This window comes from Castanea sativa, chromosome 3, assembly GCF_040712315.1.
Source record: "Castanea sativa cultivar Marrone di Chiusa Pesio chromosome 3, ASM4071231v1".
Taxonomy (NCBI): domain Eukaryota; kingdom Viridiplantae; phylum Streptophyta; class Magnoliopsida; order Fagales; family Fagaceae; genus Castanea; species Castanea sativa.
The window spans coordinates 9,060,314-9,084,932 of record NC_134015.1 but is presented as its reverse complement, the minus strand read 5'-3'; the positions used below and the strand labels follow the sequence as shown (position 1 = coordinate 9,084,932).

At 37.4% G+C, this 24,619-nt stretch overlaps 1 protein-coding gene and 1 pseudogene across 1 annotated transcript; one reads left to right on the top strand and one right to left on the bottom strand.

Moving 5' to 3' along the window:
• Window positions 1–608: 608 nt before the first annotated feature.
• On the bottom strand, window positions 609–1,303 carry LOC142626717 (putative germin-like protein 9-2; annotated as a pseudogene).
• A 5,408-nt stretch (window positions 1,304–6,711) lies between these two features.
• Window positions 6,712–23,223, top strand: LOC142629510 (cyclin-H1-1). The gene is made up of 14 exons (XM_075803517.1): window positions 6,712–6,942; window positions 7,832–7,882; window positions 8,012–8,090; window positions 8,225–8,343; window positions 8,434–8,507; window positions 8,871–8,991; window positions 9,110–9,178; window positions 9,354–9,395; window positions 9,714–9,791; window positions 21,906–21,964; window positions 22,191–22,275; window positions 22,408–22,496; window positions 22,598–22,681; window positions 22,869–23,223. Exons 1-14 carry the CDS (start codon window positions 6,883–6,885, stop codon window positions 22,870–22,872), a joined length of 1,014 nt encoding a protein of 337 aa, XP_075659632.1. The 5' UTR covers window positions 6,712–6,882; the 3' UTR covers window positions 22,873–23,223.
• Window positions 23,224–24,619: the final 1,396 nt, after the last annotated feature.

The following is a 24,619-nucleotide window of genomic DNA, read 5'->3' as shown; positions in this document are numbered from 1 at the left end:
AGTAAAGATCTATTGCATAAGGGGCTTGTCTTAAGTTGTGTGGGAGGACCTGTGAAATCCTACTCTGCCAAACTTTAACCTTATGCCAAAGTCACTAGTTAACTAAGTTTTTGATCTCATAAGTAAAGATTCAAGGGATGGAACCAAAGTGTTTGAAGAATTTGAAATAACATAAGCTACTTGGGTTTCGAATATCAATCTTCATCTAGAAACTTTACAGGAGAATTATTTCAAGCCCTGGAACCCAATGGGGAATTTTCAACCAAATCAGCAATTAGAGTAGACTAAATGATGCAGGGAGCATTAAAACCAAATTCATTTAAAATTTAGTAAACAAAATCTTAAATGAATATGGTTTTAATGCTCCCTGCATCACCAAATCTCACTGTTCAATCCTTTTAGCCCACTTTGAAGAACGGATTGGAACCGGCTGTGGAACTCAAAAATCCATGAAGGGTTAAAGATACTCATTTGGAAAATTGCATGGAAAGAGAGAGGTAATAAGGAGTACATTTGAGATTTATGATGTTTAGCACAATCACATGCTCAAAAGTCGTCGTCTTCTTTTTTTTATAAATAAATGTCTTATACATAATAATCATCATTTTAGGAAGCCTCAAATTCACTCAACAACAAACAAACAAAACACCAAAGAACAATATAATAGTTATAACTGGTAGTGAATGCAATCCTCATGGCTTGGGAGCAAAACCGGCCTTTAGAGCTTGAATGGTGGCAACATCTGTCTTGAAGGATTTAGCCAAGATATTGTCGTCAATGCTAGTGTTGAACAAAGTGTTGGGAATTGACACGCTTCCAGGATTTGAACTCCCAAATGTTGCAATTGCTAAGGCAGGTACTTGTGCATCAGGGTTGTACTGGTAGTGCACGAGTCCCTTTGGAAACACAAACATGTCACCCGCTTGTAGTGTCTGAGTATAGAGCTTGTTGGTTGTATCAATGAGATCCACTTGAAGGGTGCCTTGAAGCAGGAAAAGGAGCCCAATAGCTCGAACACGGGTGTGAGGTGGGTTAATGGAGCCAGCCGAGAAGTAAAGGACATCAATGGAAACACTTTGTCCATCGAGAGCTGGGAATTCAGCCTTGCTTGCTTTCCAAGCTGTAAAGGCAGTAGCGTTAGTAGGAGGGCACGCATGCCAGTAAATGTGAAGAATTTTTCATCAATTGTAACATTTGCTGGAACTATGAAGTCAGAGAGGATATCTGGATCTCCAGCTATTGCCATTTGGATTATAGCAAATGAAAAAACTAGTAGTGAGAAAAATGTCATGGAGACAGTTTTAGAGGCCATGAAAGACACTTGAGTTATAGAGAAAGGAAAAGTTACTATGGTAATTATTTCAATGATGATTGATGTGGTGGAATGAGGAGCTTAGGCTTAGAAGGGCTAGTATTTTATATAGGGTGTTGGCAGCATAGAAACTTAAGGAAAGGTGGTTGGGTTTTACACTCTTTCTACAGCCTTTTGGATGACAACTAAGTCACTCTTCTTGTATCTGCAGTTTTCTGTTTTTGTCATTAGGCTGTTAAAAGAAACCAAGACAGTAACAGATTCTACTTATCTTCATAATAAATTTGCAGTTGTTAAAATGAACTGAAAAAAGAAAGAACCTTTCTAATGCTTTTTTTAAAAACTAGCAATTAGCATAGAGTGTTTTAATTTGCTAGAATTTGAATAAACAATTCTGGAGATGAAGTGATTCAAAGTGATAGCATTCATGTTTTTATTGTAGCCGTAACAGGATCTACTCTCTGACCTTCTAGTAACTATGCTCCTCAGATAGAGATTAAAATATTCTCACTAACAATCAATCATAATATTGAACATAGGGATGTCTGTTTCATTTTTGATTTTCTAATAAGTACATTCTTGGAGGCTCCAAATTTTCATTTTAAATTGCTATTATCTGGGTGTGCCTAGAATTCAAAGCTAAGTTTGCTGAAATCCTAATGTGAAGCTTGTTTTTAAGCGAATTATAGTAAGATAACAACAAAGTAGCTTATCTTCTAGCAAGGCCATTCTGGTAATGTTTTATGTCTTATTGGGCATTCCCTGTGGAGTTCGCTAAGGCCTTACAGGTTATTGTTTTGTTGTTGGTACTTCTCTGTCTCTCTCTCTCTCTCTCTCTCTCTCTCTCTCTCACACACACACATCTTTAAGCAATATTATATCACTTTATAATTTTTATTGGAATTAAATTTTAAAATCCCACTGTTCAATTAAATGTTCTTTGTATTCTTAACACACATATCAAATTTGTATCACTTTAATGTTATTTACTATTCAATCTATAAACTCATCTTTTATACATAGTTTTAAAATACAAAAACTTAAAATTTAAATAATTGTTAAATGACATAATTATTGATCTCTAATCAATTTAAAATTTTGCAGGCATTTATAGTAAAAGAAGAAGATATAATCCAAAATTCGCATTAAATACAAATTATTAAGTAGTATAATATTACTTAAACTTATGACAAAGTTTGACTTAAATTCAAATCTATATACACATACAAGAAAGCTCATAATTGTCCAAACTTTTTTCTTCTACATGTAGAAGAATATTTAATGGTAAATGTAACTTTTGGAGGAATGTTTATATGTAAGCGAGAGTATTATGATGCATGAAAAGTAATGATGTGGTTAGCTATCATTGGAGGTTTAAAAAACAGTTTTACATTCTTATTTAATTTATTTTCATTTACAGTATAAACACTTGGACATAAATTTTGTTCCTATTGGAGAGTTAAAAAAAACTATTTTATGTAATATATATTTTTTATATATAGAATATAAATATAATAGTATTTCAACTTATGATACACAAGAAACTTTACTTATCTATAGGTTTATGAAATTGCAAGATGCCTACTTTTCTTTTACCAAAGCTTGCATAGTTGGCTCAATAAACCCTTTAATTTTAAGTGGGTTGCGATTGAAAGAAAGTTACGAATTTTATATAAATAGAATGATACTGATTCTTTGTTGATTTGTTATAATAATTGTGGGGAGTAAAAGGACCCGAGCAGGTATTTGGGCCTTTGGGCTCTGACAAGAAAGGCCAGTTCGTTCTTGATTAAAAGGCCATTAGGACTGCAAGTCGGCCCACACGCCGAGGGTCTGAGGATGCATCTGAATAAGAATCTCTCCTCAGATAAACCCGGGATGACTTGGAGATTCGCTAGGAAGATCAAGGCAGAGTTCCGGAAAGATCGTTGGTTAAGAGGGGGATCCCTGTATCCTCTAGATGCACCGGTGTTAGGGAAGTATCTTAGGAAAAGGCTGCCACTTCTATATTAAAGATCCTGCACCTACCTCCCTGGCCGCATTAATGGGGAAATGATCCATAAACAGTATAGCTGAACCTTCTAGTATTATTAAAACACTTGAAGAAGGTGGTGTCAAGGAGAGGGAGGATAAGATTTGTATAACACATGGATAAAGCAGAGAGAGAAGAAGTATTTAAGAAGAGTAAAGGCTAAAGAAAAGGGGGGATCAGTCAGTCAGCAAAAATAGGAACTAAGGATTGTAACCTTCAAAGAAGAAAGAGAAATAATAAAGAAATTATCTTCGGCTTATGTCCGAGGAAATTCCTTTGCAATAATCATTTATTGTTCGCAAGTATTTTAACACCTTAGCCCGTTTATCAAGTTTCCAGCATTCCTAAACTAGATTTCAAATTCACACTCTACAAATTTCATTGTTTAAGGCTCATTGGGTCTGAGCCCGTAGTTATCTTTGGGTCCAGGTGCAATTGTGCACTTATAATAGTAACACAATCTCTTACCTCTATTTTTTTTTTAGGAACCTCTTAAAATCTCTTATTTAAATGATGTGAGACTTAGTTGTGATTTAGTTTTCCCTCATCTCATTCTACTTAAGAGGTATTTTAGTTTTTTGGATTCTTGTAATCCACTCCCTTAAGGACTGCACATTCCCATGTAACGGGACCTATCCACCATTCCGTCGTAGGAATAAGTCACATTTTTTCCCCATTCACATCATCATTTAATATATATTTGGTTTTTGAGTTACAAGTAATGTTAAATTATATGAAGTTATCTTAATTGCCAATTGTTGTTATTTTAGATAGGCAACTTAACACTAACAAATTTTAAATTTTGATTCAATTAATTTTGTATTCTTCAAATAGATTCAAATAAATTAGGTAAGTCATTTTTCTATAAATTCTTTAATTTAAAATTTATTTTTGTATATATTGAAATATTTATCTAATAATAATATATTTACGACTTTTAATAATAAAAATTACTCATTCCTTTCTTTCTTAAAAAAAAAAGGAAAGAAAAAAACTCATTCAAAAATCTTGCTGTAATAACAGCCTAGGGGTCTGTTTGGTTGAGAGGATAGAAAAGTGAGAGGATAGAAAATAGATGAAAGATGAAAAAGTGAGAGGATGGAAAAGTTTTTAGTTTTTCTCATTTGTATTTGGTTGAGAGGGTGAAAAAGTGGAAGGATGAAATTTTTTTTGGTTTGGTTGAAAATAAGGTTTATATAAATTTACCATCATGTCCCTCATAAATAAAACAAAAAGTAATACATTATACTTTTTAAAAAAATTGTGTATAGATGAAAGTAGACATTTCCAAAAATAACATTAAAAAATTATTCAAAAGTGTTTTCTTAAAAAATAATAAAAATAAAAATTAAAAAAAAAAAAAGGAAAAGAAGAACAACCCACCAACAAAACCAAAAAAGAAAAAAGAAAAAAGAAGAAGCCAACGTTGCCCAACAAAAACATAAAAAAGAAGAAGAAGCCAACGTTACAAGGAAACTGAAATAGTAAAAAAAAAAAAAAATAGCCAACATTACAAGGAAATTAGAAAAAAGAAATGTTAATTAGTAGTGGGCAGTTTTTTCCAAATATTTGTCTTACTTTTCACTCTAATTTTTTCTCTAATCTAAAAAAATTGTATTTTAAAAAAAAGGGAGAAAACTGATGCACTTACCACTTTTCTCTCATCTTCTCCCTTTTAACTAAATAATAAAAAATATAATTTTTCACCTTATTTTTTTTCCTTTATTTTTTATTTTTCCTAATTTTACTCCAACTAAAGAGTCTTTTGGGTAAATATTGGTAAAAATGAAGTTTTTTGGGGTTATAGTCACTGTTCGAAGTTATTTGGAAAAATGAGGAGAGAGAGTGAATTTCGGCAACAGTGTTGCCGAAATTCGAAGAAAAGTATGAGAGAGAAAATCCAAACTGAGGAGAGAGAAATTTTGAGAATTTCGGCAACAGTGTTGCCGAAATTCCTTCTGCCCAAACCCTGCCCGCTTCACTGAGTGCCCATGCGCGTGAGTGCCAAAAGGAAAAAATAAAAAAGGTTTGTGGCAATCCCATTGCCGAAAATGGAGGGAAAAGAAAAAAAAAAAAAAAAAAAAAGAATTACAGCAATGGGATTGCCGAAATAGGGGGGAAAGAAAAAGAAAAAGAAAAAAAAAAGTGGCCATGTAGTGCCGAAATAGGAAAAAAAAAAAAAAGGAAAATTCGCAATGGGTTGCCGAAATAGGGGGGGAAAAAAAAAAGTGGCCATGTAGTGCCGAAATAGGAAAAAAAAAAAAGAAAAAAGAGGAAATGTGACAATGGAATTGCCGAAATAGGGGGAAAGAAAAAAAACAAATGTGGCACTACATAGCCACCTTTTTTTTTTTTTTTTTTACCCCCCATTTTCGGCAACCCCATTGCCAAATTTCCATTTATTTTTTTTTTTTTTTTTCTTCTTTCCCCCCTGTTTCGGCAACCCCATTGCCAATTTTTTTTTTTTTTTTTTTCTTTTCTTTCCCCACTATTTCGGCAACCCCATTGCCAATTTTCTTTTTTCTTTTTTTTTTTTCCTTTTCTTTCCCCCCTATTTCGGCAACCCCATTGCCAATTTTCCTCTTTTTTTTTTTTTTTTTTTTTTTTTTTTTTTTTTTTTTTTTTTTCCTTTCCCCCCTATTTCGGCAACCCCATTGCCAATTTTTTTTTTTTTTTTCCTTTCCCCCTATTTCGGCAACCCATTGCCAATTTTCCTTTTTTTTTTTTCCCCTATTCGGCAACCCCATTGCCAATTTTCCTTTTTTTTTTTTCCTATTTTGGCACTACATGGCCACTTTTTTTTTTCCCCCTATTTCGGCAACCCATTGCGAATTTTCCTTTTTTTTTTTTTTCCTATTTCGGCACTACATGGCCACTTTTTTTTTTTTTTCTTTTTCTTTTTCTTTCCCCCCTATTTCGGCAATCCCATTGCTGTAATTCTCTCTTTTTTTTTTTTTTTTTTTTCTTTTCCCTCCATTTTCGGCAATGGGATTGCCACAAACCTTTTTTATTTTTTCCTTTTGGCACTCACGCGCATGGGCACTCAGTGAAGCGGGCAGGGTTTGGGCAGAAGGAATTTCGGCAACACTGTTGCCGAAATTCTCAAAATTTCTCTCTCCTCAGTTTGGATTTTCTCTCTCATACTTTTCTTCGAATTTCGGCAACACTGTTGCCGAAATTCACTCTCTCTCCTCATTTTCCCAAATAACTTCGAACAGTGACTATAACCCCAAAAAATTTCATTTTTACCAATATTTACCCAAAAGACTCCCAACTAAACGTACCTTTGCTATTTTTTATTTTTTAAAAAACACACATGCTTTAAAAGTAAAAACCCAAACCCAAACCCCTAAAAACCCAAACATTCTGACAAAATTGGTCTCTCTCTGTTTCCTTTCCTTCTTTCATCACTCACAAGTCAGAACCCCAAAAAAATTCTCTCTGCTAATCAATTCACTTTATTACAAAATCCCATAGATAAAAATTGTAAAGTTAATTAATTTACTTAGAGCAACTGAGTTAGGGTTTCCGAGTCGCCATGGCCGATTTCCAGACCTCAACTCACCGAGCCAATTGGATCTTCACTACTCAAGAGCTGGTAAGTCCCTTCCCCTTCTTTACACTCGTTTTCCGTTTGGTTCCTGAGAAAATGTAGGGAAAAAAAGAAAACAGTAACATTTGAATGCAAAAGAACTAACTTTTACTATCATAAATATATAAATATAAAAAACCCAGTTTGATTAAGCTTAATGGTTCTGTTTTAAGCTTCGTTTGAGTGGGAAAAACAAATTATTTCTTTTAAGCTTCGTTTTCCGTTTGGTTCCCGAGAAAATGTAGGGAAAGAAAACCAAAGAAAGGAGTAATTGAAAGCAACTGCTTTCATTGATTTTTTAAAAAAAACCCCAGTTTGATTAAGCTGATAGTTCTGTTTTAAGCTTGGTTTGAGTGGGAAAAACAAATTATTTCTTTAAGCTTCGTTTTCCGTTTGGTTGCTTAGAAAATGCAGGAAAAGAAAATCAAAGAGTGGGTAATTAATTGCAAAAGATCATTTTTTTTCCTTTCATAACTATGTTATTAAAAAAAACAAAAAAAACCCAGTTTGATTAAGCTTAGTAGTTCTGTTTTAAGCTTGGTTTAAGTTGGAAAAGCAAATTATTTCTTTAAGCTTCGTTTTCCGTTTGGTTACTTAGAAAATTTAGGAAAAGAAAATCAAAGAATGAGTAATTAAAAACAAAAGATCATTATAAGTATGTTTTAAAAAACCCAGTTTGATTAAGCTTAATAGTTTTTTTTAAGCTTGGCTTGAGTGAGAAAAATTAAATTATTTCCTCAATTAATAAAACCTTGTGTATGTTTTTTGTTTGTGTGTAGTGAAGGTAAATATATTTTTTAGTTTTTTACTTAATTCAGTTTTGTAATTGTTTACTACATTTGTTTATGTATTATAATAAAAAGAGATTTTTTTTTTTTACTGGTCTCTGAAATAGGATGATAAATACAATGCTGCTCGTCAAAGAGCAATACAAACACTAGAGAAGGTATGGTGCAAAATTGTTATTTGTTCACTTATTTATTTGTTTTTTAGTCCTAGTCATATAGCTCATAATGCAGTTGTGTTAAGATTAATTACTCTATTGGGGCTGATTAACTAATGATGTGTTGTGAAGTATGGAGCAACATTGATGGAAGTAGATGTGGATGGGACGTTGTCATACCCTGAACCTCAAATTAACTCGAAAGATAATGGTAAACACATTTCCAAGAGTTGAATTTTTTGTAGCATTTTCTTATTGGATTGGATGAGTTTGTCAACATATTCTATTCTGTGCAAGAGGTCTAATTATTATTTTTTTCTAATGGGTTCGTTCTTTTCATGTTAGCTGATAAGCATTCTCGTCCGAAACCACTTACTATTGAAGAAGAGCGATACATGCGAGTGTTCTATGAGAATAAACTTCAAGAAGTTTGTAATAACTTCCACTTTCCTCATAAAATTCAGGTATGTTGTTCCTTTTCAATGATATGAAATGATAAATAAATGGTAAACTTGGGTATCTTAGTCAAGTTTCTTGAATTGGTTCATTTGCAGGCAACGGCTCTTATATATTTCAAAAGGTTTTATCTACAATGGTCAGTCATGCAACATCATCCCAAAAACATTATGTAAGATTATTTTTTATACTTATTTTCAACTCTTCATTGAAGTTTCCCAACGTTCACATGATCCACCATTAAGTTTGAATCTGCATTACATCAAAGTATGGTAGAAAACTAGAAGCTCTTGAGGAAATTGTACTTGCAGTATACACCTTGTATACTTGGGTAGAACCCTGTTTATACTTCAATAAACTTTTACTTATAAAAAAAATATAAAAAATTTCATGACAATATTGCTAAAAGAAGATATATTTGGACACACTATGAAAGTGGGCACTATTGGAATTTCTTGATTTGGTAATTGTTGGGGGTATAGTGCTCAATTGTGATTACGTTATTATTAAATTGAATTTATTTCCTTGTGCACAGGTTAACGTGCATTTATGCTGCTTGCAAGATAGAAGAAAATCATGTTTCAGCAGAGGAGCTCGGTAAGGGGATCTCTCAGGATCATCAGTTGATTCTCAATAATGAGATGATAGTTTATCAGGCATGTAGGTGCCGTGCATAATATTGTTTTCTTTATTATTTTTGCTTTTCTTTGTCTAATGCATATACCTTTAGTTTGCAAGCTTTCAAAACTTGAACTTATTCCTTTATTTTTGCAGAGTTTAGAATTTGATCTTATTGTTTATGCACCGTATCGCTCCATTGATGGTTTTGTCAATGATATGGAGGTAAGTTGATTAATCCTAATCCATTCTTTTTGCTGATTTCTTGTTTTGTTATTTTTACATCAGAAAGCTCATTTGTCTTTGTATTTTTTTCTTTAATTTTGTTTTTGGTCTCATTGTGATGTTAGAATTCTTTTTCCCCTTCTTTTTTATATTCTCGGTTGGTGTTTGTTCCCAGGAATTCTGTCCAGTAAAAGATGACCAGCTTCATGTGCTGAAGGTAAAATGTTTGCATCCTATTTGATCTTCTTAACTGAATAGCTTCATAATTGATCTTCTTAATTGTTTTTAATTTTCTTTAAGAATAGCTAGCAGTTGAGCACATATGACATCTTTGTGCATGGTTACCATTTTAAAGTAAATAATATGTAATTTAATTAATTGTAAAATGTTTCCTCTAGGAAAAATACTGAAACAACTAAGCATATGTTGTTTTAGTACTCTTAACTGTTGTAGATAATGCTCCTTCTGTTCACTAAAATATGCTTACAGGGAGGTTGACTGCATTTTTCCTGTCTGGTGCTTTACTGTTATGTAGGCTATACATGAAACTGCAAGGATGGAGGTTGATAAAATCATGCTTACTGATGCACCACTTCTATTCCCTCCCGGGCAGGTACTGTACATCTTTTTTCGCCACATTGATTAGGAATATCTTTTGCTCTTTCTAAATCTGAACTTGAAAACTTTCATCCTTGATTCTCTAAATTGGAAAGCATATCAATAGAATTGTTATTGAAGAAGTCTAGTAGTTTGAAAAATATATTTGTAGATGCACCACAATAACTTAACCCTTTCAGATATGGGGAGTTAAGATAATGATTAAGGTAAAAATAGGGGATTATGAAAGTAGTGTTGTGGCAGTTTGTATAAATATGCAGTTTGTATATATGAGAAGCCTGGCCACCTCGGATTAGTCACAAAATTCTCTGGTTTTTTTTATTTTTTTTTTATTTTCTCTGTTATCATGGGAGGTTCCATTTTCTTTTTCGTCGAGTCCAAAACGTTTGAATTTTCAGTTGAGGTGGGAGGTAGTTACTACATGTTATGTACATATGAAAGGAATAAGGATTCTCTTCGGTCTATTTTCATGGGTAAAGAGAGTGCTAAACGTTTGCTAACTTATGTGGAGGATTTCATGTCAAATACACCACTTGAAAAATTTGCAAGAACCTTCAGGGATGGTAATAAGGTTTTTCTTTTGCAATTGGGATTCAATGCACATGGAAGCTTTCTTATGATCTCTGAACTTGTTCATGGTTGTCAGAAGGGTTTCATCATTGTGCCGGAAGGAAAGCAGGGTAGTGGGTGGAGAGGATTTAGATTTCATCTATGTAAGGCTATTGCTCCTGACACACTTGTCGTCAAACCGCCGTCTCAATCTGTCTTGAACCTAACAGTGCAAAAGTTCAAACAACAAAAATCCTTTTTGTTGGCAGCGGTGGACAGTGATCGGAAAAACAATGGTGGAAGCGGAAAAGGAAAGCAATTAATGCCCAATATTCAGAATTCAAACAAATCAAGCTTGAGCAATTAGAACCATGATTTGCGCAATAGGGTTGCTGGGAAGGAAAGAGTGGTACTTGGGGCTGAAATCATGCTTGAAATTAAGGACGATGCTCTTAATGGCGCTAAATCTCCTTTGTTGCTAGAAGTATCTATAAGTTTGGAGTGTGGGCTGAATGGTAAGTGGGAAATTAAGTGCTCCAACATTAAGGAAGTGGGTTGTGTAAGTCCTTCTGGTGTTGGGCCCACGCAAGTTGTCTTTAGGCCCAATGCACTTGCTGAAGCTATTCCAATTAATCCACCTCATGTCCACAAATTTAAGCCCAAGCCCACTTTGGTCTGGTGGCCCAAAAGAAAAGAAGTGACCACCAAGCCTTTCCTGATGCAAGACACCCAACCTCTAGGGAAGTCTTCGTTGTGTCCATCGGTCTCGGCGTGCTCAGCTTTAGATACTCTAAGCACCGATGTAATGGTTGAGTCGAAAAAGCTGCTGATGTCGTCGATGGTCTCCGATGTTGCTGCTGCACAGCTTCTCAACTTCGATAAGATTGATAAAGCCAAGTATGAGTTCTCAGCGCTGATTGACTTGAATTTAGTCTCTGATGTAGTCGAGTCTGAGCTTCTCGGCTCTGACGAGGCTGAGGAGGCCAGGAATGGGTCGGCATGTACCATTGATAGCGACGAGAGCTTAGAGCGTGACCTTCGACTGATTCTCCAGGAGCACTTTGGCAATATAGTCAAGAAATGGGGGAATTCAGAGCCGTGGGTACTGGAATTACGTGATGGGAGGAGGGTTGCGGTTTCGATTCAAATCTCTTTGCCTCGGTGTGAAGCTACAAGGGTATTGGAAAAGCAAAAACAACTGGTCTTAGTTCCGTTGGAGTCTTCTGACGTTACTAATGTGTCATCGGCTCTTATCGAAGAAGATGAAGTATTGGTGGAGGACTGGGTTTCGGATACCTACTCGGAGGAAGTTGATCAGCCCCTAGATGTTGAACCACTTGCTTTTTCTCTACCTTTGGCCATAGCAGAGCAGTCAGTTGTGGATGTGGAAAGGTTTGTGGGTGTGGATACTTCATAGAGCCAAGAACCTTATTCCGAGTGGTTTCAAAAGAGATTCAATAATTTCGATAGCTTCCTTGACACGTCCCTTAAGGGTTTAGAAGATCAAGAAACAAAATTTTTATTGGCTGTTGAAGCTGAATTAAATCGGAGGGCTGAGGTGAACAAGATAACATGTGGTTTAAAAGGTTCGGGGGTGAAAGGTTTAAGAGAGTTGAAGGGGTTGTTTAGTTCTATTAATTATGGCTCTATGTCTGCTAGGCGAAGTGGTATTAATAGGAATTGGGTTCTCTCTGTTGCTCAATGAATTTGAAGTTACTTTCCTGGAATGTCAGAGGGCTGAATGAAGTTGACAAGAGGCTTCAGATTTGTAACTTGTTGCGATCCTGGAAGGCTGATATTGTGTGTTTGCAAGAGACCAAACTAGAGCGGATTACTAGAAGAGGTATTGTTCGAAGTATATGGAGTTGTCCATACGTAGATTGGTTGTACGTAGGTTCAAATGGTGCCTTTGGAGGTATTTTATTGATGTGGGATAGACGGGTTATGGAAAAGGTGGAGGAAGCAGTGGGGCATTTTTTGGTTTCATGCAAGTTTAAAAATGTAGGCGAGCAATTTGAGTGGGCTTTCACAGGCGTATATGGGCCAAATTTGAACAAAAGGCGTAGGTTGATGTGGGAGGAACTAACCGGGCTGATCAGTTGGTGGGATCTGCCATGGTGCCTTGGAGGTGACTTTAATATAATCCGTTTCCCATCAGAGCGATTGGGGGCTGCTACCTACTCTTGGGCTATGTGTGGGTTTTCTGACTTTGTTTCTTTGCATGGGTTGATGGATATACCTATGGAAGGGGGCCTTTACACCTGGTCCAATACATCCTCAGCTTCTCATCTAGATCGATTCCTTTTCTTCCCACTTTTGGTAGAACACACAGTTCACCCAAAAAAGGATGTCCAGAATACTTTTTGACCATTTTCCTATTTTGTTGGAGGGTGGGAGTCAGCGAAGAGGTAGAATTCCTTTCCGTTTTGAAAATATGTGGTTGAGGGTGGATAATTTTGTTGACAAAGTGAAGAAGTGGGCATCCTATTTGTTCCAAGGAACCCCAAGTTTTATTCTAGCTGAGAAGTTGGCTGCCTTGAAGTTGGATTTAAAAAAGTGGAATGAGACTGAGTTTGGCAATGTCACATATAAGAAACATGACCTTTGGAGCAAGCTGAATGTTTTGGATGCTAAAGGGGAGACACATAGCTTAACAGCTGAGGAGAAGTTAGAACAAACTAATCTTCGTACAGATATTGAAAAGTTAACTCTTATGAAAGAGATTAGTTGGAGACAAGAGTCTAGGGTGTTGCACTTGAAAGAAGGGAATGCCAATACCAGATTCTTTCATAGAATGGCTAATTCTAACAGGAAAAACAATGGTTTCAATGGTTAATGGTACCTTGTCTTCAGATCAGGGTATAATTGCAGACTGCATTACTCATTTCTTCATGAATTTGTACTCTGAGCAGCAGGTTGATCGACCGTTTCCGGATTCGTTGGTTTTTCTAATGCTATCTGGGGATAATGCGGATTGGTTAGATAGACTTTTTGAAGAGACAGAAATTTTTGATGTCATTTAGAGTTTTCATGGTGATAAATCTCCTGGACCAAATGGCTTCCCTATGGATTTTTTCCAAGCTTGCTGGGGGATTGTTAAACCTGATCTTATGGCCGTATTTCATCTTTTTTTTGTTCTAGTGGTCAGTTTGAGAAAAGTTTAAACGCAACTTTTATTACTCTCATTCCTAAAAAACATGCAGCAAGTGAGATTAGGAATTTTCGGCCAATTAGTTTGGTTGGGGGGGGGGGGGGTTTATAAAATTATTGCTAAAGTCTTGGCTAATCGACTCCGCACAGTGATGGGGGATATAATCTCAGCATCTCAGAATGCTTTTGTGAGGGACAGACAGATCCTTGACCCTGTTCTTATTGCTAATGAATGTCTTGACAATAGATTGAAGTCCGGGGTGCCGGGGCTGATCTGTAAGCTGGATGTTGAGAAGGCTTTTGACCATGTAAACTAGAGCTTTCTTCTGCAGATGTAAGAAAGAAGTGGGTTCTCTGCCAAATGGAGACAATGGATCTTCTTTTGTTTATCTACAGTACGTTTCTCCATCTTGATTAATGGCTCTCATTGTGGATTTTTTGGTAGCACTAGAGGTTTGAGACAAGGTGATCCATTGTCTCCATTGTTGTTTGTTTTGGTGAAGGAAACTCTTGGAAGAATGTTGGATAAAGCAGTTCATGAAGGACACATGTCAGGATTTAGTGTGGGTAATTTGGAGGGAAGATCCTTGGCGGTATTCATCTCCTTTCTGCGGATGACACTCTAATTTTTTGTGAGGCTGATTTACAACAGGTTTTGATTCTTTGCATGATTCTTATTTGGTTTGAGATGGTGTCGGGTCTAAAGATAAACTTAGGCAAGTCAGAATTGGTTCCGGTCGGGGTAGTCTATAATATTGACCTATTGCTGGTTGTTCTTGGCTGCAAGCAGGGTTCTCTTCCAATGAAATATCTAGGTCTTCCTTTGGGTGCTAAATTCAAGGATAAGACTATATGGAATCCAATTCTGGAGAAAATGGAGAGGAGATTGGCGGGTTGGAAACGCTTATATTTATCCAAGGGAGGTAGAGTCACCCTAATCAAAAGCACCCTATCTAATTTACCCACTCATTTTCTATCTTTATTTCCTATACTTGCTAATGTGGATAACCAAATTGAGAGGCTTCAGCGGAATTTCTTACGGGGTAGTTTTGGAGATGAACCTAAAATTCATTTGGTTAAATGGGCTACTGTTTGTGCTCCTATTTCTTTGGGTGGCTTAGGGATAAGGAAGATAAGACTTTTCAATGAAGCTTTACTTGGGAAGTGGCTATGGAGATATGGGATTGAGAAAGATGCCCTTCCTTTGGAGACAAGTGATAGAAATGAAATATGGATGTGTCCGCGCGCGGGGGGGCTGGTGTACCAGATTTGTGAATGGCCCTTGTGGTGTTGGTTTATGGAAAAATATTAGTCAAGGATGGCCTTCTTTCTCATGCCATATTCTGTATGATATTGGTGATGGGTCTAGAGTGAAGTTTTGGCAAGACCGGTAGTGTGGAGAGACATCTCTTGCTGTTAGATATCCTGACTTGTTCAGATTTTGTAGGAAAAAAGATGCCAGTGTGGCTGAGCTGATGAAGTCTTCCAATGGTGTCCTCTTTTGGAATGTGAGATTCTTTAGGGGTGTGCATGCTTGGGAACTAGAGGCTATGTCAGACTTCATGGAAACCATATATGGTTCTCCTATAATGAGGATAAAATGTGTTGGATACCTAGCAAAAATAAGGGATTCATGGTTAGTGATTATTATAGAATTCTAGTTGGCAACATTATCTATGGTTTTCCTTGGAAAAGTATTTGGAAGCAGAAGATTCTCTCTAGAGTAGCTTTCTTTGTTTGGACTGCTGTCTTAGGGAAATATTTGACGATTGATAATTTAGGAAAAAGGAAGGTGTGGATTTTGGATTGGTGCTACATGTGCAAAAGAAATGGTGAATCGGTTGACCATCTATTCCTTCATTGTCCTATTGCTATGGATCTATGGTCTATGGTTTTGGGTCTATTTGGAGTAACTTGGGTTATGTCGCACACTGTTTTGGGGCTGTTAGGGTGTTGGCAAGGCAGCTTTGGTCGTCATCGAAATGGTTAGATTTGGTCCATCATTCCTCATTGCTTAATGTGGTTTCTTTGGAGGGAGAGAAATAGTAGATGTTTTGAAGATATTGAGAGATCTATTCCGGACCTCAAGCTATTCTTTTTTAGAACCTTGCAGGATTGGTTGTTTGCTTTGCAAAAACAATCATTCCCTTCTTTTATTAATTTCCTAGACTCTTGCAATTTTTGTGTTTGATTTCTTGACCCCTTGTACACTCCCTGTGTACTAGGGTGTTCCTTTTTTATATCAATAAAACTTATTACTTATCAAAAAGAAAGTAGTGTTGTATAGATTGAGAAACATATGAGAGGTTCTACTTTCCTGTCAGCATCATAGAATGCACAACTAAACTAGTTTTTCTTGTTTTAAGTAGAAGTTATTAGTTATGGGAGGTTCTACTTTTGTTTTCATTGAATCTAAAACCTTTGAGTTTGCTATTGAGAAAGGGGGTTCATTTTTCTCTTTACGTATTTATGAAAGAGGTAGGAACACCTCTCGTTCTGTCTGTATGGGTAAGGAGAGTGCGAAGAGTATTTTGTTTCACGTTGAGGAGCTGTCATCTAAGCAAAAGCCGGTTGGTTTAAACTGTTCGGGAGGGAGATAGAATCCTTATCCTTCAATTGGGGTCCAATGCCCATGGCACCTTTTTGTTGTTCTCTGAATTAGACAAAGGCCGCCAGAGGGGATCCATTGTCATACCGGAAGGGAACTTAGGCAGTGGATGGAGGGGGTTTGGAGTCCATTTGAGGAAGACAATCCTTCCGATTTATCAGAATTTTGGTGTTAAGCATAGGAGGGCCAACACGAAACCAGTGGGGGTGCCGGAGAAGTTCCGGCAGAACTATGAAGGTTTTGAAAACAGAGGGAAAGAGATGTTGTCAGGTTCCCAATTTTCGAAACCGTATTTTTCTTGGGGAGGTATTTCCGGGATTGAAAAAGATTGTGATGGAATGGTTGTCATGTCAGTCACTAATAGCGATGTGTGAGGCAGTGGTAATGTATCGCTGACCTTGGAGATTTCCTTGCGAGTGGAACGTGGGAATGAAGGGAAGTGGCACGTGCTTTCTTCTATGATCAATGAGGTGGGCTCGGTTGCTGTGAAGCCCAGTGGTGACAATAAGCTACACAGTTTTGAAACTATGTCAACAAACGATTGTGGGCCAGGTTTAAAAATGTGGTTGTCGTGAAGCCCATTGGTGATGATAATTTACACAGTTTTAAAACTGTTTTAACAAATGGTAATGGGCCAAGTTTTAAAAAAGTGGTAACAAACGGAAGTGGGCCAAGGCCCCGCGCTTCTTGGTAGCCCAAAGCCCAAGCTGGGCATCTTAATGATTTGCCTCACAAGCCTAAGCCTAAGCTACAACGTTCCAGAACTAAACCCACCCTTTTTATATCGGATGAAACTCAGCCAAGTGTGGTTCTGATTGAGAGCTCCTCTCTTGCTTGCAACTTCGATGTTCAGTCGAGTGAGTCTTCACCTCAGCCAAACGACTTAGGTTTTCATGATCTGGGGGTCGGGTCTTCACTTTCTGCTATTGTGATCCCTCCTTTTGCTGGCACTTCTCTCTCGGTGCCTCTGAATGTGTTTCCTGGGTTTGGGTCTTTGGTGCCTTCTACCTTCTCTGCATGTGACACTGACTTTGGGCTTCCGCCGATGCTTTCAAGCATGCTGCCTGATCAGTCACCCCTCTACACACATACAGTGGGTATTAGTTCTCTGATGAGTGTAGCGGCTGGTATGGGGTCGGAAGAGGTGATTTTTGAGGCTGATTCGGTAAAGTCTTCTCAGCAAGCAGTGGGATCGGAGAAGACAGAACAGTTTTCCATTGTAGCACCACTTGATTTTGGTCCTAGAATTAGTGATTATGTTGGAAATTTGAGTAGAACATGGGGTAATTCCAAAGATTGGATGCTTGAACTTCGGGATGGGAGGAAAATAGTTATTCCGCTCTCAGCTTATCGTTCTCCTAATTCCGTGTCTGATCAGCATGCTTCGGAGGGTGTAATTAATTCAGGTATGGCTTCTCTTGTTAATGAGGGACAAATTGTCAGTTGGGATTCGGAGTGTGATGGTGTTGTGGGCTATGTTGACTCTGAGGTTGGGTCAGAGGGCAAAGATTGGGACTCTGAGGAGGGTTTGTTGAATTGGGAACTTTTAGGTGAACCGCTAGAAGTGGCACATCTGGCAATGGATAATCCAGGGGTTATGGAAATCCCTACAGTTGAGGCGGTTGAGGAGAGAGGGGCTACGGTGGATGTAGATAATACCAAGTTGTCTCAATGGGTAACTAATAGAATTAAAGCTTTCCAAAGATCCGTTGGGACCTCGCTGGAGGGTTTTGAAGAACAAGTAATAGGTTTGCTCGTAGCTTTAGAAGCTTGAAGAAAAAAGAGGATGGTTGATGTAGTCTCACAGAGGAAGATGGTTAAGGCTGGGCATAAAGGACATCGTGAATTAAAGAATTTATTGTGTTCTTGGGGTGAGGAGAATGAGTCAGAAAGGAGCAGGAGTGCTACTAGGGAGCGGGCTGTGGTAGTGCATAAATGAATCTGAGAATTGTTTCATGGAATGTGAGAGGGTTGAATGAGCAGGATAAGTGGCTTCGGGTTAGAAATTTGATCCATAAGTGGAAAGCAGATATTGTTTGTTTGCAAGAAACTAAGATGAAGCTCGTTGATGTGGGGCGTCATTTGTAGTTTGTGGGGAGGTCAACATGTGGATTGGCTCTACTTAGGCTCTGTGGGTGCTTCAGGTGGGGTGTTATTGATGTGGGACAACAGGGTTGTGGAGAAGTTGGAGGAAGCGGTGGGCCGCTTCTCAGTCTCTTGTAAATTCAAAAATGTGGTGGATCATTTTGTTTGGGCTTTCACTGGTGTTTATGGACCCAATTGTGATAGAGATAGATGTTTCTTATGGGAGGAGTTATCTGGCGTTTGTAGTTGGTGGGATGTGCCTTGGTGTGTGGGAGGTGATTTTAATGTGGTGCGGTTTCCTTCTGAACGTTCAGGGTCGGTAAATTTCATTACTGCTATGCATTGGTTTTCAGCCTTCATCTTAGAGCAAAGCCTTATTGATCTGCCGTTGGTTGGGGGGAATTTCACTTGGTCTAGTTCTAGAGAGGTTGCTTCAAGGTCTAGATTGGATAGATTCCTTCTGTCAACAGATTGGGAGGAGAAATTTCCATATGTTTGTCAATGTCGTCTATCTAGGTTGCTCTCTGATCATTTTCCAATCCTAATGGAGGGAGGGAATTTTCTTGGAGGCAATAAACCCTTTAGGTTTGAGAACATGTGGTTAAAGGATGAGGGCTTTTTGAAAGGGTGCAGTCTTGGTAGGAGTCCTATCATTTCCAAGGCTCTCCTAGCTATTCTTTGGCAAACAAACTAAAGATGTTGAAATTAGATTTGAATAGATGGAATGTGGAGGAGTTCGGTAATATAGGCCTTAGGGTGCAGAATTTGTGGAAGGATCTCAAGGTGTTGGAAGTCATTGAGGATGATCGTGTTCTTTCGGCGAAGGAAAGTATGGAAAAGGATCGAATTCGTGAAGAGCTAGAAAAATCATCTTTGTTGGAAGAAATCTGCTGGAGGCAGAAATCTAGGGCTCTTTTTCTTAAGGAGGGTGACAGGAACACCAAATTTTTTCATCGTATTGCTAATTCTCATAGAAGACACAATACCATTGATAGGCTTATGGTGGATGGAGAGTTATCCACAGATCAGGGGATCATTGAGGGGAGCATTTCTCTTTTCTATAGGCAATTATACTCGGAGAATGAGGTCCACAGACCTCTCTTGGATGAGGTTGTCTTTTCCAGCATTTCTGAGGAAGAGGCCAACTGGCTAGACAGACCCTTTATTGAGGATGAAGTTTTTAGAGTGGTCCAAGATTTCAATGGTGATAAAGCGCCTGGTCCGGATGGGTTTACAATGGCATTTTTTTAGTCTTGTTGGTGTTTGATGAAAACAGATATTATGGATGTGTTTCATAAATTTCATGCCCATGCGGTGTTTGAAAAGAGCATCAATGCTACTTTCCTTGCTCTCATTCCCAAGAAAATTGATGCTGTGGATGTTAAAAGACTTTAGGCCTATTAGTTTGGTGGGAGGGTTGTACAAGATCATTGCTAAGGTGTTAGCCAATCGTATGCGAAGGGTGGTTCACAGTATTATTTCAGAATCTCAGAACGCCTTCTTGAAAGGTCGTCAGATTTTGGATTCTGTCCTTATTGCTTCTGAGTGTTTAGACAGTAGATTGAAGGCAGGGGTTCCGGGGGTATTGTGCAAGCTGGATATCGAGAAAGTTTACGACCATGTGAATTGGGAGTTTCTCTTGTTTTTGTTGCAGTAGTGTGGTTTTTCCGACAAGTGGAGAAGGTGGATCAGGTGTTGTATATCAACTGTTAAATTCTCCATTTTGATCAATGGTAGCCCTTCTGACTTTTTTGGGAGTTCTAGAGGTCTGAGGCAAGGTGATCCGCTTTCCCCTTTTCTCTTTGATGTTATATGCTGATAGCAGTCATATAACAGCTTTGCGTGGGATTCTTTCTAGATTTGAGGAGGTGTCAGGGCTAAAAATTAATCTAGGTAAGTCTGAGTTGGTTCCTGTTGGAGATGTGCCTAATCTGCATGAGCTAGTGGAGATTTTGGGTTGTAGAGAGTCTGCTCTTCCGCTAAAATATTTAGATCTTCCGTTGGGTGCTACCTTTAGAGATAAAAGACGGTTTGGAATCCTATTTTGGAGAAGATGGAGCGAAGGCTAGCTGGATGGAAGAGATTGTATTTATCTAAGAGGGGCAAGGTTACCCTTATTAAGAGTACTCTCTCTAGCTTGCCTACTTATTTTCTTTCTCTCCTTCCTATCCCAGTTAAGGTGGCCAAGCGGATGGAGGAATTACAAAGAAATTTTCTTTGGAATGGTATTGGTGACGATCGTAAACTTCATTTAGTGAATTGGTCGAAGGTCTGTAGGCCAGTGAAGAATGGAGGGCTAGGCATTCGGTGCTTGAGAAGGTTTAATTTTGCCCTTCTAGCCAAATGGTTGTGGCGTTGTGGTGAGGAGAATGATGCCCTTTGGAGAAGGTCATTGGGGCGAAGTATGGGAATGACTGGGGTGGTTGGTTTACAAAATCTGTGTTTGGGGCTTATGGTGTTTGTTTGTGGAAGTCCATTAGAAGTGGTTGGCTGTATTTTTCCAAGTTCTTTCGGTATGATGTGGGTGATGGTACTCGTGTGAAGTTTTGGGTTGATGTGTGGTGTGGGGATAGTCCTCTTAAGGAGGCGTTTTTAGATTTATACAATATTAGTAGGACAAGGGATGCTTCGGTCTCTAAGGTTATGTACTATGCAAATGGGAGAATTTTTTGGAACCTACAATTTCGCCGTTTTGTGAATGATCAAGAGTCACACTCGTTGGATTCGCGTATGGCTTTAATCTATTCCACAAATGTGCGGGGTGTAGGTTCTAACAAGCTTTGTTGGAAGCTAGCCAGCAGCTGTGGTGAGTGGTGAGTGGGTATTATCACTCCCTTCCCCCCCCCCCCCCCCCACTGCCACTCCCTTCCCTTGGAAAATGATTTGGCAATCCAAGGTTCCCCCCCGGGTTGCTTTTTTCTCTTGGACTGCTGCTCTAGGCAAAGATTCTTACTATTGATAATCTTCGGAAAAGGCACTTTGTTGTTCTTGAGTGGTGTTATATGTGTAAAAGGTGTGGGGAATTTGTTGATCATCTCCTCCTTCACTGTCCTATAGCTTATGAGATGTGGAGTATGGTCTTTTGCTTGTTTGGTATTTGTTGGGTGATGCCGCAAAGGGTAGTGGATCTATTGGATTGTTGGGCTTGCAATTTCAGGCGTCATCACAATATAGTGATTTGAAGGATGGTGCTGCACTGTTTGATGTGGTGTATCTGGCGGGAACGGAATTTTAGAAGCTTTGAGGGTCGCGATCGGTCCATTCTTGAGATTAAGTCTTTTTTCTTTTTTACTCTTCTGGAATGGTGTTTAGTTTTACCATCTTTTTCTTGTCTTTCCCTTCCTGTTTTGCTTGATCATTGTAATTTGGTTTCTTGATGTTTTTGCCTCTTTAGTACATTTCCTATGTACGGGGTTGTGTTCTTCTCTAATATATTTTTTTCATTACTTATCAAAACAAAAAAGATAGAGAAACAAAAAGGGCCGTAGTTTCGCTCGGAATGACAGATATTGAAATATCATTTATGAATTGTATTCCCAGGATGTGCAATAGACCATTGATAAAAACAATGAATCCTATCCCAGGATTCCATTCAAACAATTCTATATTGTACTTCTGAAATGGATCCTTGTGGGTCCCAATTGAAGATTGTGGTTTAACCTTGTAATCTGTTCTTTAACAAGAACACTGATCTTGTCTTTTTTTTATTTGATGCAGTTGGCATTGGCTGCTTTGCGTAGTTCAAATGAGGTGCACAAAGTTCTCGACTTTGAGAGGTTATAAACTGCTTTAAAGTTACCTGACAATAATGTTTTTGCAACAACTTTTTACCTTCACATTTGGTTGCCAAACTGTGATTCCACGGTAATAAAAATTGATGAGTGGAAAGGAGGAATCTGGGGTTAAATCTCTTTTTGTTGGTGGAATTTTTTAAATAAAAAAATCCTATTTCTTGTTTGCAATAATTTTTCAGTCTTCTTCAACTTGCATGCTCCTTTGCAGATACCTGAGGAGCATTCTCTCTCGTCAGAGTTCTGCACATACCGTTTCAGAGCTCATTGAATCTCTAAATTCAATAGATTCTTGGGTATAGATTCATCATACTTTTTGCAATCTGAATATAAGTATACCAAATTTAATGGATGTAATTTAAAATTAAATAGTGAAATGTGGTTGTTTTCATTTACATTTACCATTCTACTTGTGGCCATGTATACAGGTAAGAGGATATAAATTCCCTTCAGAAAAAGATTTGAAGCACATCAACCGGAAACTAAAATCTTGCTGGGGTCTTAGCTCACATGACGAGTACTATCTAATACTCTTTTCATATAATGAATTAACAATTGTCACTCTAATGCCCTAATTTGTTTTCTTTGTACCAATGCCCATGTTTGACTGCTTGGCAGGAGCAAGAAACGGGAGAAGAAATCAAAGCACAAGTCAAAGAAGAGTTCAAATGAAACACAGAATGTGCCTTCTCATACTGATTTGTAAGTACTGCCCATTTTGATTGAACTTTTAATTGGAGCAAAGAGCTTTGCTCCACTTTGGTTCTGTTTTGATTCTGTCATTGTTTCAAAGGGAATAACAGTTATTAGCAATTCATGATTGTGCAATTAAAGAGGAGCCTTACTTTTTGATTTGTAGTTGTACTGACTGTATTTTCTCTGATTTCAGATAATGCATCCTTGAATCTTACCTGGGAGTCGCATCATTATCTGAGTCCTCGAGCAATACATAATGCATTTTATTGAAACAGACCTGGAATTCTGTTTCTCTTCTCTAATCACTATTTCCTTTATCTATTTACTTATTTTCATTTGTGTTTTTTTTTGGTTGTGAAACCAATTAAATGAAAAATGTGTATGGCATCCAGAATTTTGCTGATCTTGGACAACAATTTTCACATCTATGAGAAGGATCAACTAACATAATTACAGAATAAGTTCTGATACAAACTCGTCATGGAAGCATGATGTGAGATATCTGATGTTTATATACCCCAGCTGTGAGGCACCAAGTGATTTGGGTATATGCAGACATGTTTGCCAGTCTCCATGATTTCCAGACATGTTTGCACTGCTTTGGGTATATGCACCTGGTGAGCCTCAGTTGGAGTTTCACACCTGTGAAATCTACATGATGTGAGATACCTGATGTGTATATCCGATATAAAATCAGTTTTACTTGTCCAAAAGAAAAGTATCTAATTAACAAGCAATTAAAAAAAAATTAAGTAAAATAAAATTCTGTTGTTTCTTCCCTGCTTTATGGCTTCATTCTATTTCCCATTTAGAAACTAGTCAAGGCAATTCGCAATGCATTTTCTTAACTCTGCATTTTTCTTTCTATTAATGCATGTCGTTTAATAATTTGATAAACTAAAAATCCTCTAACTGGACTAGTGCTCAAAGGGGATATTTCTAATAACAGATACTTCTTGAGGCAAATAAAAAAAAAAAAAAATTGATCTATTACTTGGAGGTTCCATTGTTAATGTTGCTAGATTTATCTAGGCCGAAACCAACTTTGGTGCTTCTGTACTTGTTTGAAACTCCGTAGTTCAAGGAAGCCCATATTACCTTTGATTTTGAAACTCCTCACTCTTCTAGCACTAACAAAACCGCCTCATTAGTGAGCCATGTTCATCTAATAAATAAATCGAGCTTAATGCAGATATAAGTCAGTGTCCCAAGCATCAAGTTTATTTTGTCCATAAGTGTCCCAAACTCGTCATGGAAGCAACAGGTTTATTTTTGTCTTTAAGAATGTTAATTTTTTGCCTCACAATTTGGTTTGTTGGGCGGCCTCTTGTAATTGTGATGGGCCTATCTTTATCTCCTCTCTTCCTTCTTGAGCTCTTAATCCAAAAATTGGATATGTGTTGTGACCCTCTCTTATTCCTTAACATTTTCTAATCTAAAAATAAATAAATAAATAAGAAGAAGAAGAATAAAAAGAAGAAGAAGAAGATATATGCGTTCCTTCGAAATGCTATTTCTTCGAGTTGCAAATAAGTTTGCCTAAAATTTGGAGTTGTTTGTTCCAGGTGGTTCTCAAAAGTTCCATTCTTTGGATTCACAAAGAACTTATTGCATCAAGGCTTGTATTATGCTTAGGGACACATGTGGGTGATGTCAAAGATTTACTCCAATAAAATAGGACATGTTAATTAGTTGAATTATAAGGTTCTCGTAATTTTCTTAATCCTTTAATTGATAATGATTGTACATTTTTTTATTATCTATATATTAAAATTTCCAGTCTTTTTTTTTTTAATGTGAAAATTGCTCAATGGTGCTTTTATACTATTCACTTTCCAATCTTGTGATAGTTCCGTCTTTTAAAAGTTAAGATTCATAGGATCAAGGAGTTTAAGGAGTACTTTATAAATGGATTACTAAATTGCAAATATTTACTTTAGATTA

Excerpts from the sequence above, each read along its gene's own strand:
- LOC142629510 (XM_075803517.1), top strand. The coding sequence starts at position 6,883 with ATGGCCGATTTCCAGACCTCAACTCACCGAGCCAATTGGATCTTCACT. Across the intron at positions 8,344-8,433 it reads ACTTTCCTCATAAAATTCAG|GCAACGGCTCTTATATATTT; the intron begins GTATGTTGTTCC and ends GTTCATTTGCAG. Across the intron at positions 22,497-22,597 it reads GGTCTTAGCTCACATGACGA|GAGCAAGAAACGGGAGAAGA; the intron begins GTACTATCTAAT and ends ACTGCTTGGCAG.